Source organism: Cyprinus carpio, chromosome B3, assembly GCF_018340385.1.
Source record: "Cyprinus carpio isolate SPL01 chromosome B3, ASM1834038v1, whole genome shotgun sequence".
NCBI lineage: Eukaryota > Metazoa > Chordata > Actinopteri > Cypriniformes > Cyprinidae > Cyprinus > Cyprinus carpio.
The window spans coordinates 27,953,680-27,973,919 of NC_056599.1; the positions used below are offsets into that span (position 1 = coordinate 27,953,680).

The 20,240-nt window shown below is 37.1% G+C and overlaps 1 protein-coding gene and 1 pseudogene across 1 annotated transcript; both read left to right on the top strand.

Moving 5' to 3' along the window:
- The first annotated feature begins 588 nt into the window (after positions 1–588).
- LOC109062342 lies at positions 589–14,030 on the top strand (annotated as a pseudogene).
- Positions 14,031–14,565: 535 nt separating this feature from the next.
- On the top strand, positions 14,566–19,449 carry LOC122136806 (solute carrier family 35 member B1-like). The gene is made up of 5 exons (XM_042721399.1): positions 14,566–15,292; positions 17,234–17,337; positions 17,491–17,621; positions 17,700–17,730; positions 19,235–19,449. The coding sequence occupies exons 1-5, from the start codon at positions 15,171–15,173 to the stop codon at positions 19,447–19,449; spliced, it is 603 nt and encodes a 200-aa protein (XP_042577333.1). The 5' UTR covers positions 14,566–15,170.
- Positions 19,450–20,240: the final 791 nt, after the last annotated feature.

Sequence of the window (20,240 nt, forward strand, 5' to 3'; positions counted from 1 at the left end):
ATATGCATTTAAGGAATGCACTACAGTACTGTGTATCACCTAACGGCTATCTTGTAATTTTGGTGGCACAGAAGTAGGCTTGGTCAGAAATAGCGTCCACCTGTTTGTCTGAATACATGCATAAGTGCCATACATGTTTCAAAGTTTTCCTCAAGCAATATCAAAGATAAGAGGGAACACGTATAAAACTTCAGCTATTAAAAAAAAAAACATACTGATAGGGGGAGGGAAGTTTAGGAGTGTACAAATGTGTTTGAGAGTCAGCATATGGGTAAATCCTATATCTGTCCATCAGCCACTCAAGGAAAAAAATAACTATATTGGTAGACGTCTTATTTTCTATCATATTTACATTCACTTTAACTACGCTTGGCACATTAAATATCCCATCAAAAAGCATATTCGTTAAAACACTTTTTCTTTTTTAAATTAACTAAAGTTAAATTGTAGCCTAATATTAAGCTCCAGTTGTGTCTCAACAACCCCATGTTCTTTCAGTTAGGAGACCTGTTAACCTATCACGCATTGCGCTGCTGATGGAAGAACTCTGTGGAAAGTATGAATTTTAATGAAGTGGGCGGGGACAGTCGCCTTTGAGACCCACCCCTAATAGATCGATGCTGCCATCGACCAATGGGGTGTGAGTAGTATTTTCTCGCAGCCAATCAGAGTGGAAACATGTGTTTAGACGCTGTGCAGCGCTCTGAATCCGACACGAGTGTGTAGGTTGTCTGTTGTCAGATTGTGCACTTGAAGAATTGGCAGCAGCCCATACAATGTAGTTCTGCTCCTCAACTACAAGTTTACTAGGCTAAGTGGAATAAACCGTTTAGGACGGTGCATAAAAGTTTATATGCTTTTTCACACAGAAAAAAAACGTAATTACGGAAAACTAAACTATCATCACAAAAGAAAGTAGCTGACTAGCTAGCGAGTGTGCTAAATCAAAATATTTGCATACAAACTTTTATTTTTGACGGCTGAGTTGGACGAAAACCTTTGCAGGGGTATCAGCTCTAGGTAAACGCTGGAGTTTGCGAGCTTGGTGGACTTTTTAAAGACGTTTGAAAGCACAAAGCGACTGTGGGAATGTCGTGTCGGAGTGGGGTGGCCCGGGTGGGTAATCAAGGACTGCAGCCCGTCCGAGCCACGGTCCCGTTTCAGCTCCAGAACCGAGCAGCGCCGCGCTGCAAAGACGCCAAAGCAGGTAAAACCCGCAAGAAACACGCCAAAGCACTTTACACTGCCACGGGGTTCATTTACTGATATGCCCAAGTCTTCTATCCATTCTAACTCCGCTTAGAATTCTAACCCTCTCCTTTGATGCGTATCATGATGATAATATTAATAATGTGAATAGATAACCTGCAGAAGTCCTCTAGTTCAGCTGCTCCTTTTCATGGCTTCGGTGCAACAGAGATTTTCTCAGGGCACTGAACGACCCCCACCTTATTCCCTACATGTTTTGTGGCCATGATGGTTACAAAGCATGGCATGGGATTGAATAAACATAGCTGGTCTGTCCTATCAAGTCACTTTTTTTCAGATGTTACTGTTTGTCTGCGGTATTTTATCAACTCTCATCACTGTTTTGGCATGTTCAGCACATAAACAGTGTGTGTACAGTGCTGTTGTGCTTCATCATAAATATCTACAGGCAGCATCAGGAAAAACAGATCACAACCTGCTGTTATACACCAAGATGTCAACTTTGGAAACAGTTCTTGCATTGTTTTGTGTTGCTCGAGCATTTTACTATACAGAACTATTTTAATTGCAGGTTTAGTATCGGATGTCGGGGGCTTCAACCTTTTTCAGGCCCCTTTGGTGGGTAGAGAAAACGAAGCAGGGATCCACTGTTAAATTTGGTGTAAAATTGAGAAAAGCTTAGTCGATAATAGCAGGTGTATTGTAAAATATTAGTGCAGTTGCATACATTATTATTATTATGTTTCAGATCCTTTAGTTTGATCGTTATTGATTGACAGTTGAGTTGTGTACTTACTTATTTGAATTATTTAATAAATTTTAATATGATACCAGGAGTAGATATATGGACATTGTAAACTCTTGTTTTATAATGAATGGCATGAAAGCTACACTAAAAAATAAAAAAAATAAATTGGTTTACAAACAGTTTTCACTTCATAAATTTAATAAAGAATTACAGAGAAACAGCAAGTAACACACAGAATAAACATGAAATCGTGAAGTAGAAAAACTGAAGTTGTATTTTCTTTTAACAAACACTTATTAACTTTTTCTAGTGTAGATTGAACAATAGGTCCGTGTTTTAGTAAACGTTGGTCTTAGTGAGACATTTTTCATAGGTGTCAGGCTGTCTCAGGTATTTTACATCAGCATATTGTCAGATTTCCTCAACTAGGTGAGAATACTTTGAAAAGTCCTGTCTTTAGTTTTAGGACAATGTGCGAATCACAAAGGGTCTTTGAGAGCAACAAGATCTTCACAAGGCTGCTGGAGAAGAGCAGCTCTTCCACCAGGCAGTCTACAAACAGAGATAGAATGACTAAAATAACTTTTTTTTTAATGTGAATTACCAAGGCAGTAAACAGCAAATCCCTCTGGTCTCTTTAGCATTTGTGTTCTTGCTCAGTAAGTCAAGTGTGCAACCCACACAAAACGAGGCAGAAATCTCCACAAATTTGCACAGAACTGAAACACCAGTCATTCAAGACATTTTACACATCCCTCCTCACATCTCGCATGTTCAGCTACCAATATGAGTATAGTATTCTCAGCTTTAAATCAGTGCTGAAAAAGTTATCATGTTTATTTTTCCTGGTCTGATCATGAGTAATCTGTTTATTGAAAGAAAAATACATGAGCTTAGGCTTCTCTGGCCATCATTGAATTTGGCACAATGTCATGGCATGTGTTTATATTCTGTGGGAACAGAAGGGAGCACAAGCGGTGGCCAGAGGTTTAGTTCATAGTGTTAACATGTTTGGCTGTGTGTAACTTTAGTCCGTATGCCAGTTTGTGTATTTTTATATCCTGCCCACTATGTAGAAGGAGGATATGATTTTGAACTATGCATTGCTCATTGGCAGTTTTCATTCATGAGCTGTTGGAGAAAAAACACACAGATGATCTCATCAAACCTGTCAAGAACATGTCCAGGTCACGTTTAAACCCAAATTCCTTTTGCATAAAGAAAACAAAACTTGTTTTTTGGGCAAATCTAGACTTTTTTTTTTTTTTTTGAAGTACGTTTCACCCTCCTTCTCATTCTACCATAATGCAAAAAATTGCAATTTAATGCCAAAAAAATGTAAGTATTTGTACATTACATATAGTATTTTTGTATGGTTTACTTTGTTGATTTGAAATTAATAATTAATATATAAAAAAAAATATATATATATATATATATATATTAGTGCTGTCAAACGATTAATCGCAATTAAACGCATCCAAAATAAAAGTTTTTGTTTGCATAATATGTGTGTGTACTGTGTATAATTGTTATGTGTATATATAATAAATACACACACACATGCATGTATAAATTTAAGAAAAATGTTATGTTTCTACATTTAAAATATTTGTATACAATATCAATTATATGAATATAAATATATACATGGAAATATTTTCAAAATATATACTGTATGTGTGTGTATTTATATATACATAATAAATATACACAGTACACACACATATTATGAAAACAAAAACTTTTATTTTGGATGTGAATGATAGCACTAATATATATATATAGTGTATATTAAATGTGACCTGGATTTGTTGTTTGTGGGATTCCTTTACACATACATTCTTGCACCTTATCAGACAAACCATACATACACCTCAACCCTTACAGTGTCACAATCTCATACACATAGTCACCCAACCTGCTCTATACCACACCCTCAAACTCAGTGACAAAATAGTCTCCGTACTACACAAGTGTGCCTTGTTTAACGCCCACCAGTAAACTTCCACCATCAAAAGTGTCCCAAAGTCACAGAAAAGACCCCAGGGGCTGGGAGGAGGTGAGTGGATCCAGGAAGCACCTGACAAGGTCAGAGATCAGGTGTACCATTATTAGTTCCTATGACATGATCAGTGCACAGAAGAAAGAAAACCATCTTGTGTACATGTGAAAATGATCCTCTGGAGTATTTTGGGCAAGAGCCTGATAACTAGCTTGTCTGCAGTGCCTTGATGAAGCACCAGGATGTTCAGCATCCGTTACGACAACAGCGTCTATTTATAACGGGTCTTTCATGCATGGAATGTGTTTCAGGGTGATTTACAAGTGTCTGAAAGTGCCAGCTCACGGAATAAATTGAAAAGATTATTATACATAAACATCATCAGAAACACATTTTAATGGCAGAGCTGTGGCACAGTGATTAGTGCATATGCTCATGGGACGCCGGTCTCGTTCTCCTTCTTTATGGCTGACTTCAGTAATTTAGGCTTTGTTAATTCAGTTTATCTGTTTTCAGTTTAATCAACTGAAGTAACAATGAGAAGTCTATGGTGTTTACTTCCATCTCATTCATCACACTGTTTTCGGGCTGTTTTAAAGCTGTTACTTTCATGCAAATTAAGCACATTTCCCACCTGATTCTCAGTACTGTAATACAGAAAAAGTTATGTAATGCCAAAAAATAATTTAAAATTAGAAGTATATATGCATTTAAAAACAGATCAAATTATAAATAATGTTGTTGGTTGTGATTACAGTGGAATACTACTTTATTCTTTTCTGAATACTATGCTATATTCAATATACACTGCTTCGTTTTCTATAAAAAATAGTAAGTGAAAATCAGCTTTACTGCATACATTTCAGACAGTAGTATGTTAATGCATGTGAGGGGCATCCAGTATTCATATAGGAAATAAAACTGCCTTTTGTAATTCAGTTCCTTATTAAAAGGTTGTACCTTTTTGTCAGTGCAATCAAATTAATCAAAAAGGAGAAGTTTCACTTCTTCTAGCTTATTGCATACATTCTAAACAGGATAGTTTTCCACGCTATGTGTCTTTTTATTGTTGAATTTCATTTATTATTTTAAAAACATCTCACAGTTTCCTTCTCTCTCTCTGTTTTCCCTACCCTCTCTTTCTAGCCGAGTACAAGTCGAAGGGGCGCCCGCCGAAGCCAACCTTGCGACGCACATTGTCTCTGGACACTCTGGTGGGACCGTACCTTCAGGGCAACTGGCCTAGAGAAGCAGAGTGTCACCCGGTTACCTGTGTCAATGACAAGGCCACACAGGTGTGATCCTTCCCACTCAAATTTTCATTTTTGGGTGAACTATTCCTTTAACACAGTCTGTGATATTAATAGCAAACAAAGGAGATCCTGTCTGACCATGTGGAGTGGAGACTTTACTACTCAGTGGGGAATAAAACAAACCATTGGTTTTTACTCGCCTTATATGATACACATATAGAATTATGCACAGCTGTTTTAACACTTGTGTTGTTTGCAAAGTATATTTCTTAAATGGCCAGGGGACATAGTGTTTGTTTTAGAAAGCTGAAGTCAAGCGGTTGCTAATGAAAGATCTTGGCTTTGGGGAGAGAAAGAGTTTGGCTGGTAATGGAAGGAGTTTAGGGAAACTCAGCCTGGAGCGGCAGCCATATTGTTTTTTTCCAAATGGGTTCCATATGGGTTCCTGGAGCACTGCTCCGACATGCCTGCTGGGGTTTGCTGTATTCAGTCAAACACAAAGGGTGAAAGTCTCTCTGCTGGGGCTGTTTGTTTTGATTTAGCATCTTGGTTTGGTAAAGGTTTTGCACTGTTCACATAATTTGATTCAGTAAGAAACATTCATCTAACTGTTTGTGCAATGCTGCTTATTTATGAGTGTTTGTGTGCTATTATTGTTTCTTAGCAATCAGACGTGAGGATATCTCAGTGAGTACGGATTATTAAAAAGGGCAAAAGTTCCATAGACTTTTAGAAAAGGGTATCTGAGCAATTCCAATCCTAGCCATCCATCTTAATTTAATTCAGATTCACAAGCTTTTGATTCCGTTTTGTTTTTCTTTGGTTACAGTTTGATTCTGATTCATTTGGATGTACTGTGCAAAGGTTTGGGGTTCGCAAGATTTTCTGCAAGAAATTAAAACCTTTGTTTAACATTGGTGTATTAAATTGATCAAGAGTGAAAGATAGTGTTACAAAAGATTTTGATTTCAATTAAATCTTTTTTTTATTTTTTATTTTTTTTATTTCACCGTTTCAACAAATATATTAAGCAGCACAACTGCTTGCAACAGAGTGATTTCTGAATGATCAATGTGATGCTGAAGACTGGAGTAATGATGCTGAAACTTCAGCTTTGCCATCACAGGAATAAACTGCAAAATTTAAAATATGTTATATATTCAAATAGAAAAAGAGATATTTTAAATTGTAAGAATATTTTACAATATTACTGTTTTATTGTATTTTTAATAAAACACTGGAAATTCAGCCTTAATGAGCATAAAGACTATTTCATTTGATTACATGTGAAAGAAATTCTCTCTTTGTTGCTGCTGTGAATTGCACCATTGAAACTCATGTAGAAGTTTGTTTTTGAATCTGCTTGGCAATGCCCTGGGAAACCGCCCTACAACTCATTTTATTGAAAGTTGTAGTTTTATTTATTAGACTGGACATGATGCTGATTTGAGAGAGCAGTGGTTTGTGTGTCTGTTCATAGATGCTACATCCAGTTTGGCGGTGTCTCTCAGCAGGTGATCTGCTATGCTTTCACTGATAACCGGTCAGCCAAAAAAAGGTTTTGTTTAACATGACCTTCATAGTGACCGTCCCCCTCAACCCCTGCCACACACACACATACATACAATGCACAAGCAAAACCCCCACTCACACCCCTGCTTTCATATATTCACGTTACAGCATGCATTTCTTTCTTGATGAACAAATGCAACCCACTTTTTAGTGGACATTCAACAGTTAACAATTGTACAGTCTCAAGACAGCCTGCCCAACCCCCATCATCTGAACGCCCGTCCGGTCCACTTGAGTGCAGAAGGGGACTTCTGAAACATTAGCCAGCATCTAGCGTGCTGCGCATACAGACCCTCAAACTCAATGTCTGTTTATAGGCCTAATCCCACGGCAGCCTGATGTGGGCGGGCGGGCAGACGGGTGTCCAGGCAGAAAGGAATAAGGGCCGAATTTATATTTAAATCAACCAGCAACCCTGCCCCCACTGGGCCATGTGAAACCCCCAGCCACTAAGCAGACACGGTTAGTCCTGATCTTGAGGGGCCGGGGGTGATGACATGTTTTAATATTTTGTTGCATTAGCATCCCAACCGCATAAAATATTCGTGACCTCTGGCAGGGACCGGAAGAGAGGGACGGAGACACAGGAGGAGGACACTTTTTGGGTTACGATAAGCTCTGAGATGGAGCTCAGTGATTGGGTCACTTGGAAAATAATCGTTTGGTGTTCGGCGATATAGTGTGCACTAGCTGGGCTCCCACTTCTTCTCAGAGGCCTGGGACCGTAGGACGGGGGTATCATGACGGTATGCTGGTGTCTGTCTGTGTGAGTGCACTTGAGGACAAACACGTTGGTGTTTTTCCCTCTACATCTTTGAAATGTGGTGCAGCGGAGTCTGTGGTTTCTGTCGTGCACGTCATGCACAGCTGTGTGTGTTTGGGCGTGTCTGTGTGTTGCAGGTGTGTCACATTTTCTGTCCCATATTCAAATACGTTTAGTGAGGCGCGGAAGCAGCTTTCAGTTCCATTTGTGACATACAGAAAAACATGTCAACACCGCTCTCAGGAACGGATGCTTTATCTCAAACTGGTGCATGAAAGAGCAGCATTTAAGGGAGGGTGTGTTTTTGGCCGTCTTGTGTTCGGTGGAAAGGGCTGGATTAGTTTATGTAAAGTCTGAGGGTGTTTGAGAGAGTTGGTATTCAGTGAGGGGAGGTTCAGTTTTGATTATCCTGAATGAAATGATGCTTTGATGTCTCGCTGAGAAACCATTGTGGGTGTGAGCTTTTGTAAATTAGTAACTTTAAAATAACGTCAAATGTAAGCTTGTTTTCTTTCTTCTCTTAGACTCCCAGTTCCTGGATAGAGGAGACACGGGGGCGGAGAGGGGGTGGTGGTCATAAGCGCTCGGCATCATGGGGTAGCGCTGAACACCTGAGAGAGGTAAGTAATTGATGTTAACTTGAAAATGTTGTTTGCTTTATTAAACACACTACCCTTCAGAAAAGTTTGGGGTTGGTAAGATTTTTGTAACGTCTTTTGAAAGAAGTCTCTTATGCTCACCAAGGCTGCATATTTTGCTCTTTATATAAAATAACTGTTTTCTATTGTAATATATTTTGAAATGCAATTTATTCCTGTGATGAAAAGCTGAATTTTCAGCATCATTACTCCAGTCTTCAGCGTCACATGATCCTTCAGAAATCAGTCTATTATGATTTTTTTTTTGGTGCTCTAGAAACATTTCTTATCAATGTTGAAAACAGTTGTGCTGATTAATATTTTTGTGGGAACCATGATTTTCAGGATTATCTGATGAAAACAAAATTCAGAAGAACAGCATTTATTTGAAATAGAGATCTTTTGTAACCTTAGAAATGTCTTTACTGTCACTATTGATCAATTTAAACACAGGGTAGGTGAATTGGTTCAAATAGACATTCTTTGTTAGGCTGGATGAAAGTCTCTTCACATCTCAATACCAATCACTAACATAAGTCGCCTAAATGTATTTATGTGTAATTATATATTTTTATGTCTTCTGTGGAAGGCGTAGGACAATAAACTGTTTGACCAATTAGACTATTCGGTTCAAACATTACATTTGCATACCTCTGTGCACAGACATTATACGTCATCAGTGTAATTCATTACGCTATTGCAGACAGACCGAGAATGGAAGGCACTATTATTGTAATATCATGCACTTTGTATTGTATGTTTTCTAACCAGTGAATGAGACATGAGGTTATCTGACAGCGTTTCATTGGGTGGTTAGTCTCTGGTCTGCCTGTGAGTGTTCATGTGTTTTGGAGGAGGCGTGGCTTTGGAGAGTGATTTGGAGTGAGGGTGGGATCTTATGCTTTCAAAGCTAGCTTGCTATTGCTAGCTTTTCCAAAATCGCCTACCCTACCTTTAATGTGTCTTTTCTGGAAAAAAAAAATGTACATTTTTAATTACAGAAAAACTCAAACATTTGAACAGTAGTGTACCATTATGTGATACAAATTATTTAAATTACTTAAGAAATATTGGTCATATCACCCACCATTGCTGCCATAAATAATATAAACTTCCTGAGAGCAATCAATTAATAAACCATTATTATTTAGACCCATTATTCAGATCAGTCCGGGCCACCCTATGTCATAACAAAGCTCAATCATATAAACATATAAAAATATAATACTCAACACAAAGTATAACCTTTATTGCATTTAATCAACAAAAGCACAAAGGGCATTGCAGTTAGGTTTCACCTCTTCTCTGCACCTTGTAAGTTTACATCTGATACTATAACTCTCATATTTCTCTCCTTCAGGTTGCTAAGCTTCGCCAGTCCTTACAGAAACGCTCCAGACATGCACCTCCTGCCATGGACTGTGACCACACACACCAACACGTTCACAACAGCCAAACACGCACGCCTGGAAGTACACAGGTAAACAAGAATGTATACACAAACCACAATTCTAAACAACGTATCAGTGTATTTATGACCAGCTTGTTAGTTTACAGTAGTGACACTCAGGGACATCAACAGAAAGGTGGGGGGCATTTAGAAAGGCTGTGCTTGTTTATGATCAGTCATTATGAGATAAGCCTCTCAGATTGGCCCACATCTCACTAGCAACAGAGATTTAAAAACAGAGCAGCTTTACTTAGATGGTGTCAGTGAGCTACAGCCACGCACACATAAAGCTGGTTATGTGGCAGTGGCTCTCTTTGTACAGTAGTATATTTAGAGGTGACAGTATGCATAAATCTATGTGCATTGTATGCTATGCATGCTTATTATATTACACACATGCAGGACAATCGTATGTGTTCAGGTTACATTCAACTGCCATACGTACACACACTTTTTTTCCCTTTCAGCTTGTACTTGTACACATATTGGTTTATATGTCTCTCTGATAGTCAAGTCACCTTTATTATATAATAGCGCTTTTTATAATACAGATTGTGTCCAAGCAGCTTTACAGTAATAAACAGGAAAACAGTGTGTTGATAATGCAAAAGGTTAGGTTTCAGTTAAAGTCAGTTCATCATTGATTCATTGATGGTCTGTGTGTGTGTGTGTGTGTGTGTGCAGACAATGCCTCTTATTCCACTGAGCCGATTGGCCCCCAGACTGAGACGCAGTGTTGAAGGACTAAATCTGGAGCTGGAGGGAGTCTTTGTATCTGAAACAACAAAAGAACAGCACAAAGTCAGTGTGTATTTGTTTGTATGTATGTTTCTGATCTACTGTTTTAGGTACAGAACCATCTGAAACCCGTGTGATTTTTTTTAAATTTTTTTTTTTTTGTTGTGTGTGTTTAGATTCTTGAGGTGCCAGATGGTCACAGAGCCCCCGTCCCAGCTCAGAGGTACAGCAGCGCTTCACAGAGCGACCCTTCTCCTGCCCAGCTGTCCCCCTCACACTCTCCCTGCACCATCACAGACGCCGGTCAGTATATGTATAAATATAGAAACAGACTTTATAAAGTCTATATTTCATGTTCCATGTCAAATTGAGACAAGACGGCCAAAGATGGATGTGCTCAGGGTCTAACAATTGAAAAAACAGCACAAACTGAACTTGCTCTTAGGGACGTCATTCATATTTTATCAACACATGACAGGAAGTTCTGTGTGAAACTGTTACTTGTGTAATATATATTTGTCTGATGACTGTCTTTATCTGTGTGTGTGTGTGTGTTGTGTATAGATATGGTTGTGTGTGGGCCGCTCTGTCCGCCTTCCTCCCCTCCTCTATGTATTTCTGAGCCACCATCATCTTCTCCTCGTCCCAACAAGACGTACGTCTTTCAGAGAGAACCTCCAGAGGGCTGTGAGAGACTTCTTTCTTATGAGGACACCAAATAATATCACAAAAAAAAAAAACCCAATGTATTAGACAGAAAATAAACAAAAAAAAAAAACTAACTTTTTAGTTTAGAGACCAATTCTCTCTACTAACTAACTGCTTATTAGAATGCATATTACTAGCTTATTGGCCATTTATGAGTACTTATAAACCACATATTAATGCCTTATTCTGCATAACCATATTTTAGATCCCTTGATCCTAACCCATACCTAAACGTAACAACTACCTTACTAACTATTAATAAGCAGCAAATTAGGAGCTGATTAAGGCAAAAGTAGTAGTTAATAGTCAATAGTGAGAATTTGTCCCCAAACTAAGGTGTGACCTATTAAATGTATTAAACAGGGATGTCAATTTAAAACATTAATATAGTGTTATTAATGGTGTTAAGAAAATAATACAAGTATAATCCTAATCATAAAAAAAAAAAAAAAAAAAGAATGCAAATATTCTTAATCTGAATATTAAGTTTTCAGTGCATCTAATTAATCAGCAATTTGTGCAGTTAGTTTAATTAAATTAATTATTTGATCAATAAATCTCTACTTACTAGCATTCTGTGTCCTATAAATGCCCTTCTTGCCTTTATCAAAAAACAAAATAAATAAAATATTTTTCATTTCATTGTCTGTATTCTCTAGGTTGTATATCAGTGTGGTATAAGCTGTTTTCACTGTGTTTAGCAGGGGTTAGTACAAGCCCTGGGTGAAATGGGAGAGTTGTCAGACTTCCAAAAATGGCATGTTTTCAAACTTGGCAGTATCTACCATATACAGTATCTGTACCATTCACTTAAACTGATATTTACCACACTGTGTGGTCAATGTTTTCAAACTTGGTAGACTTCATCAGCAAAGAAGAAAAGTATTCAAAAACTTAATGAATGAATGAATGATAAATACCGTCAAACATTAAGAAGGGCAATTTCATGACAATTAAGCACATTTAGCCCCAGATGTCATAAAAAAAAAATCATTGTTAATAAAAATTGCAGTATTATACTGTGCATTATTTAAAAAAAAAAAAAAAAGATTTACTATTATGACTTGAATACTAATATATATACAAGTATGTATGTATATATAATATGCAATCAATCTCCTATTTTCAGCCTTGCCTGTCATGGAAATGCTTCTCTTCAGCCTTCCTGTCCTGACCCTAACAAGGTGAACTTCACACCTCACGGTGGCTCCGCCTTCTGTCCTGTCAGTCTCCTCAAGCCCCTCCTGCCTTCTATGGACCTGTTATTTCGTGGCCTGTCTGTTTCACCCGTCACTGGCTGTTCGGCTCAGAGTGCTGCCCCCTGCCAGACACCGGGACATGCTGTGGGGGGTTATTTGAGCGGCACCCTCCCAGACCCTACCACCACCTCTCTGTGAATGGAGCACATTCATGACGAGAAAAGAAAAACTAAAGATGGTTGTTCCATCTCATCAGCAACTTTGAAATCAAAGCGTCTCAGCGAGAAGAAACTGCTCATGCCATCCACTCAGTATCTGATTCGTTTTGATCGGCACAGAGAGGGGAAAAATCATGATGGAAGAACAACATGGAGAACTTTTCTTCATCTAAAACTCCGGTGGACTCTCTCCGATGTGATTTGTTGGCAACCTTTTGACCTCAGGACACTCTACTTGGCACTTGTGATCATTTCGTTTCACATTATAGCATTTACCTATTGCTATATTTTCTATGATTTATATAAAACAATACTGATGCCTATATATCATCTGTGTATGAATATATTTTTAGCTCTGTCAGAAGAGTCATTCTGAACAGATTTTGTCCATCAGACGTGTGTTATAAGCCTGACCCACTCTGAGATGATTTTACAGAGTTGTGGTTCAGAAACCTCTGTTTCTTAATTCAGTATTTACAGACACAGGTCTTTACTGTATGCTGGACTTTTTTTTAACCAACATGAAAGTGGCAGTAATAGACCAGAGAGTCTCTCATCAGCCAGTGTTTTTGAAGGCTGGGACTGTTTCGAGTACTCTCAGCATGTCTGTTTAGTAGTTCAAAATATATACATTTAGACATTAAGTACAGCTCTGAACTGAAGTTGTTTAACGAATGCCTCCAAATGTTCAGTGAAGAGCTATTATCCATAATCTTACCAAGCTTGTCAAAAATGTCCCGTCACCACAAATCAAAAGATATTTTTTTTGTGTGTGTCATAATTGTAGGACAAGTAAGGGGCATATTTTCTTACTGTATTAAAGTTAAAAAATAAATAAATGTTTATGTATGTATAAAATAGGTACTGAGATAGACGTTTGGATTTTAAATATGATGGGGATATTTTCTTAATAGATTCTGTGAGATTCACTGATCCAGAGAAATTGTGTTTCAGTTATAATGTAATGAGGGAAAGGCAGAGGCCGTTATTACTTGTTTATTCTGAGGTGTTCGTGCATTGTGGGCCGCTGACGCTTACATTCAGTGTAAGATAAGAATACCGACGGGACCCCATTAAGGGTTTATTTTGCTACGCACTTGATAAGTGTGCTGTATGTTTTACTGAATTTCACTTCAGACTTGACTACTAATCTTACCCACAGTTCATTTGAGCACAGGCTGGTTCTACAAACACTTCACATAAAAAACACAAGCAAGTTTGCTGCATTCAGGTACAATATGTGCATATCATAAAGAACGAGACGTCCAGCAAATTATTGTTTGCTGTCATTTAAAGCACTGTTATTATCCCATATATTTGCATGGATTGTGTCTCAATCTTGGCATCATCCATGCAGTTTTTTTAAGTTCTGACTCGTTACCTTGTTCTGTAAGGGTGCTGTTTTCTTGACATTGTTCTCAGATTGATTGTCTTGAGTACAGTTATTGTACACCAATCCTGTTTTGTCTTCTATATTGTATATTTATGTTACTCAGTTTTGGCTGACATAAATGAGAAGTGCAGAGAAATAAGAGTGTGGTTGTTGTTCTGTATATCAGCTTAATAATTATGCATTCTTGAGCATAAGTCTCACAATTATCTATCTATCTATCTATCTATCTATCTATCTATCTATCTATCTATCTATCTATCTATCTATCTATCTATCTATCTATCTATCTCTCTCTCTCTCTCTGTCTGTCTGTCTGTCTGTCTGTCTTTCTATGAATATTACACTGTGTACATTTAAATGTAACTTGGAATTGGAATTCTGATTTCAAATTTGCATGAATGAGACGTACACGTGATGCATGCGGAGGAACTCTATGCCCCGCCCTCTTAAAGATCCCAGCCATGTGATTGGCTGCATGTCGTCAGCTTTTGCTTATTTGGACCAATCCAAGTAATACACATACCGCAACGTAAAAATCCTAACTGCTTATTTTCAAGAAAGGCCCCACAGATTTGTTTACAGCGACTTGAATCTACTACCCAAATAAAATTCAAGCCGTGTACTGTCAGTAATGCACAGAAACTGAGCCCAAAACCTGCGCTGGGAGGGAAGTCAACGCGATTCCTGTTCCTGGAGTCATTCTGTATTTTATTCCCCTCTTCGATCCTGATAAAGTTACAGGCATATCAGCAGAGTACCTGGAGTAGGTCCTTCTCCTCTCGTGTAATCTGACGCGTCAAATGAAAACCTTTATTAGAGGCAGCCTCAGAAATACTAAATGTCAACAACAGACCGTTAACTCAGCATCTCGAGCAGAAAATTAGTTAATTAGGCTTCCTCGCAACATCTGGAAACAAACGGCGCGTGTTTACCTGCATTCACCCGCACGTCGGTTTCAGGATGCGGCTATTTGGACAAAGCTTGCGCGCGGAACATTTACGTTAACGTTACTGATCTGTAAATTGCATAAAGCAAATAAACACATTGTTACGGAAGTGTAACATCGTTGTGATTGTAAGTCGCTTTCATACTATAACGTTAGATGTAATATCAGAGGAAGGAGAGCCTCATCATCAGAGCAGAGAAGAGGGAAATCTAGAGTCGCGTCATCATTTCCGGGCTCCCGAGCGCCGGTAGAGTGGATCGGGACGCAGGAGCGCGGGGTGCGGGGAGCGGAGCGGTGTCCGTGTCCATACCGAGACTGCTGGACGATAGCATGGCCGCCGGGAAGGCAGCGAGCAAACCGTCTCTCTGGCAGAACGAGCGGCTCCGGTTCATCGTGTGTTTCTGCGGAGTGTTCGTGTGTTACTTCTACTATGGGATTCTGCAGGAGACAATGTGAGTAGTTACCAGACAGCACTGCATTTGAGCGTGCATTGACTACTAGACTACTAGACTCAAGATTCATTTGACGAGATATTGCACTTCTGTATTTTTCCCCCCATTTATTTGTCTACTCATGTTAACCTTTAATTCATTTTAATTACTCCGTAGTTGTTATTGTGTAACTAAATTACTCTCTGCACATGTGGTTGCAATTGTAAGTAACGTTAGAGAGAGTGGAAACGACTCCTTCAGCTATTTCACCTTGAGAGCTGACAATGAAGACCTGCAGCCTGACAGCTCCAGCATATACGCCTGCTTTTCGACTCCAGGAGGGGTCTTTGTACAAAACAACATTTGCAAAATAAGCCCCTTCTATCTAAGCCGTTATGTACCCTTGGTGCTTCTATTGTAATTAAAGATAAATAAACTCAAAAATGTATTATCAGTGTAATTTTTACATCTTTACTTTAACCAACTTTTAAAAAATCAAGACATTTGGGCCCCCTGGGGCCAGTTGCATAAACAAGTCAGGAGGTAGTCAGTCTTACTTTTCTTATTTAAATTGGGGCAATCTACCTTTTTTTGTAACTGGATTTAGAAAGTTATGACCAGTGTTTAAGTAAACGAATTAGATGACTCATTTTTTAAGACTAGTCTAAGTAGTTTATGCTACTGGCCCCTGATTAAGAACCACTGCTTTAAAATAGCTAGTATCTACCAGTATAATGTAATATAATATAAATGTAATTACTAGTAGGTTACCTAGGAGTCTGTATTTCAGTTTGGTTAGTAACTCTTTATTAGATACTAATCAGAAGTTCCCCAAATAATTCAACTAGTGTGTTCTCCAGTTGTTGCTGGAACCTTTACTGATTTTACTAGTAATTATTCATTAGCTACTAGTGCGTATTCATACAAGGATTTATTCCAGATTTAGGAACACTACTATTTAGACTGCCGTGTCGACCCCCGTTGTTAGCTACTAGTAACATTTGTTATCTTACTAGTTAAGTTTTTATTTTATATTTTTGTGATATGTGAGAAATGGCTGCATTATTGTTCAAATGAAAATCTTACTAGTACGGTTATTTAAAATATTACTACAAGGATCTAGAATGATGCAGTATAAATTTAATAAATATGCACCGGTGTCTATTCCGTTAGTATAAGAAAAACTGAACTAGAGACAATTCGTTATACTTAGAAGAACTAAGAGTAAACTACAGAATAAGTAATGATTTTTTTTAAAACTGAAATGTGTGCCAGGAACAAAATGGGAATATATATTAAAACCATTTATATACTGTATATTAGGGGTGCACGATAAATATGGGCCGATAATTAATGTGCATCTCATCAGTAAATCGTTCATTATCAGCGTGGATTTGCACAACTTGTCAGTTAACAACAGCTCTGTGTAGTAACAGCTGCTCTCAACCAAATCACTAACATGACACAATACACCTCTCATTAGAGAACCGGCTTTACTGACGAGATGCACATTAATTATCGGCCGATATTTATCATGCACCCATACTGTATTTGTAAGTTAGAAGTGAATAGTTACCTGAGCCACAGATGTTATAGCCAAGACAATGTCAGCAATCTAAGAAAGTTTTTCTTTGTGTGTCTCTGAGGAACACAACCCAGCACAATGTCTTTTTCTTTTTGAAATCTGATAATTTGTTTCAGATGAACAAGCAGTGTCTTTCTTTTCTAGATCATATTGCCATGTTTTTAACCATTTCGTCTCTACACACTGTTTTGAACCCCCTCAGATGAGTTGACCTTGCAGCATCCTGAAGAATATTTTTTATCAAGCGCTAAAATTAGTCGCTGCTCTAAACAACAATTTCTTTCCCAGCTACTGTTAGTCATATGAAGTCTCCTTGTTCCACACAGCTGTTCCCTTCAATCCCACAATTCAATGCCTCTGTCTTCTGTTTCATCCAGCACGCGAGGAGACTACAGTCAAGCGGGGAAGAAGGAGAAGTTTCGTTATGCCACCACACTAGTCTTCATCCAGTGCATCATCAATGCTGCTTTCGCCAGACTCTGTGAGTCAAACAGATGTTCTGATCGCATGTGTGGAGATCATGCGTTGTTGTATTGAATGGGTGGCATCATGTTATGGCACATAAATGTTGCTGCAGGTGTTTAAAATCTAAATTACAAGTAATTTTAGCATGCTCTCTGTTTTGTGTATGTAGTAATTCAGTTTTTTGAGGGCTCAAAGCAGGACCACACGAGAAGCTGGCTGTATGGCATGTGCTCTCTGTCTTACCTGGGTGCCATGGTGTCCAGTAACTCGGCCCTGCAGTATGTCAACTACCCCACACAGGTCTGCACAGATCTCTACTCGAGAATATCTGATTCTCTTCCTCACAACATCACACTCATGAGTCTTTGTTCTTTCTAGGTTTTGGGAAAATCCTGTAAACCTATTCCAGGTGAGTATCTTGATCTGTTTTTATCACACAAACACAGGGAAGAATGTGGAACATGCTGGGCTTGTTTTACTGTAGTTCACATTAAAATAAAAGGGATTTTAAGGATTTACAGTTTCATTTGAACATACACCACCATTCAGAAGTTTAAGGTCAGCAAGCTTTTTTTTTATGAAATGAATACTTTAAATATTTCAATTAGTGACAAAAAAAAATATAATCATGCAAACAATATATTTTTTAATGAAATGCTGTTCTTTCTTTTCTATTTATCATAGAATCTAGAAAAGCTGCATCATAGTTTTCACAAAAATAAGTAGTTAAGTTTTTTTAGATCCATATTAGGAATATTACAATGATTTTTGAAGGATCATGTGACCCTGAAGACTGGAGTAAATAAATTCAGCTTTTGCCATCACTTTTTTCATAATTTTTAAATACATTAAGATAAAAAACAGTTATTAGAGACCAATATATATATAATATATATATATATATATATATAAGATATATATATATATATATATAGTATATATATATATATATATATATATATATATATATATATATATATATTAGTGCTGTCAAATGATTAATCACATCCAAAATAAAAGTTTTGTTTACATAACATATGTGTGTATACTGTGTATATTTATTATGTGTATATAAAATACACCACACATTGCATGTATATATTTAAGAAGAATATGTTATGTTTATATATTAAATATATTTATATATAATATAAAATATAAGAATATAAATGTATATACATGTAAATATTTTCTAAATATATAATTTATGTGTGTGTATTTATATATACATAATAAATATACCCTGTACACATACATATATTATGTAAACAAAACTTTTATTTTGGATGTGATTAATCGTGATTAATCATTTGACAGCCCTAATATTATATATATATATATATATAAATAACACAAAACAAATCCAACCCCAGCTTGAATGTTAGTGTACAAAAGACTACACAGTGGGCTCAACATTTTTGGACCCTTATTAAGTGTTTTTTGACATTTAAGTATCACTAAATAATAAAAGAGTTATTACAATAAATAAAAAATATCTAGATGGCCTTTATTTAAAAAAAAATTAAAAAAAAGAAAGTTGACACAAACTGCAGGGACAAGTTCTTTACTAATCGTTATAAAAAAATCTTTAGAAAAGTGAATTTCCAAAAAATGTTTTTTGCACCCCCCATACAAAATTCAAATACCTTTTTTGGTCAGTGTAGTTTTTATTCATATCTCATCAGGATGTATTTTTGTTTAGACTACAAAATGTATGCTTGCCTCATATGTTCAATGACTAGCTGTGAGCATATATTCCCATATGGCCATATTTTTTGACTTGTGTTTGTTGGCCATATGGCACACTCTTCTCTTTGTTCTTGCACATCTTTTTAACACCCAGCAGAAACGCCTGCAGATTGATGGTGTTGGTCACGTCTTCTCATTGTGTTTTTGTCCCCTTGTCTCCACAGTGATGATTCTGGGTGTCACAATCCTAAGGAAGAAATATCCCATGGCAAAGTATCTGTGTGTGTTTCTAATCGTCACCGGGGTCGCTCTCTTCCTCTACAAACCCAACAAAGGCTCCAGCACATCAGATAACACATTTGGCTTTGGAGAGATGCTGCGGTTGGTCTCTCTTAATTCCATTCCTTCCCTTATATACCATATCTTGTTCTCTGGTTAAAGCTGATCTGATGCGTGTGTGTTTTGATAGCTGCTGTCTCTGACTCTGGATGGGCTGACAGGTGTAGCTCAGGACCACATGAGGGCACGGTACCAGACGGGAGCCAATCACATGATGCTGAACATCAACATGTGGTCCACACTGGTCCTAGGAATAAGTAAGTTATTAAAAAGAAAGACTTGTTACATTATAGCAACACTGGCACTCTCTTTGTGAAAGTACTGGTTATTAAAGATAAAAGAATAAATGTTTATCACTTGAATATTTATTAACTCTTCTGTATGGGTGATATATTTGAAAATTCAAAGCTTTTTTATGACTTCTGCATATTTGATTAACACATTGCAGTGTGTCTGATTTTAAACTCAGTATTTAAAAAACAACCTTAATTTTATTTCTGTGAATCACTTCCTGCGTGGCGGTTATAATAATAAATACACTACAGTTTAAAAGTTTTGGGGCAGTAAGATAAAAAAAAAATGAAATTAATAGTTTTATTTAGCAATAATACATTAAACTGATCAAAATTGACAATAAATATATTTGATAAATAAATTATAATTGATGTTACAAAATGTTGATATATTTCAAATAAATGCTTTTCTCTTGAACTCTGTATTAATACTAATCCTAAAAAAAAAAAAAAAAAAATCATTTATTATAGTTTCCATAAATATATTAAGCAGCACAACTGTTTTCATGAATTTCCTTATCATTAATAATGATAAGAAGAAAAATTTTTGTGTAGCACCAAATAAGCATTATTTAGATGATTTATTATTAGCATAGCA

Excerpts from the sequence above, each read along its gene's own strand:
- LOC122136806 (XM_042721399.1), top strand. The coding sequence starts at position 15,171 with ATGGCCGCCGGGAAGGCAGCGAGCAAACCGTCTCTCTGGCAGAACGAG. Across the intron at positions 17,622-17,699 it reads ATGTCAACTACCCCACACAG|GTTTTGGGAAAATCCTGTAA; the intron begins GTCTGCACAGAT and ends TGTTCTTTCTAG. Across the intron at positions 17,731-19,234 it reads ATCCTGTAAACCTATTCCAG|TGATGATTCTGGGTGTCACA; the intron begins GTGAGTATCTTG and ends TTGTCTCCACAG.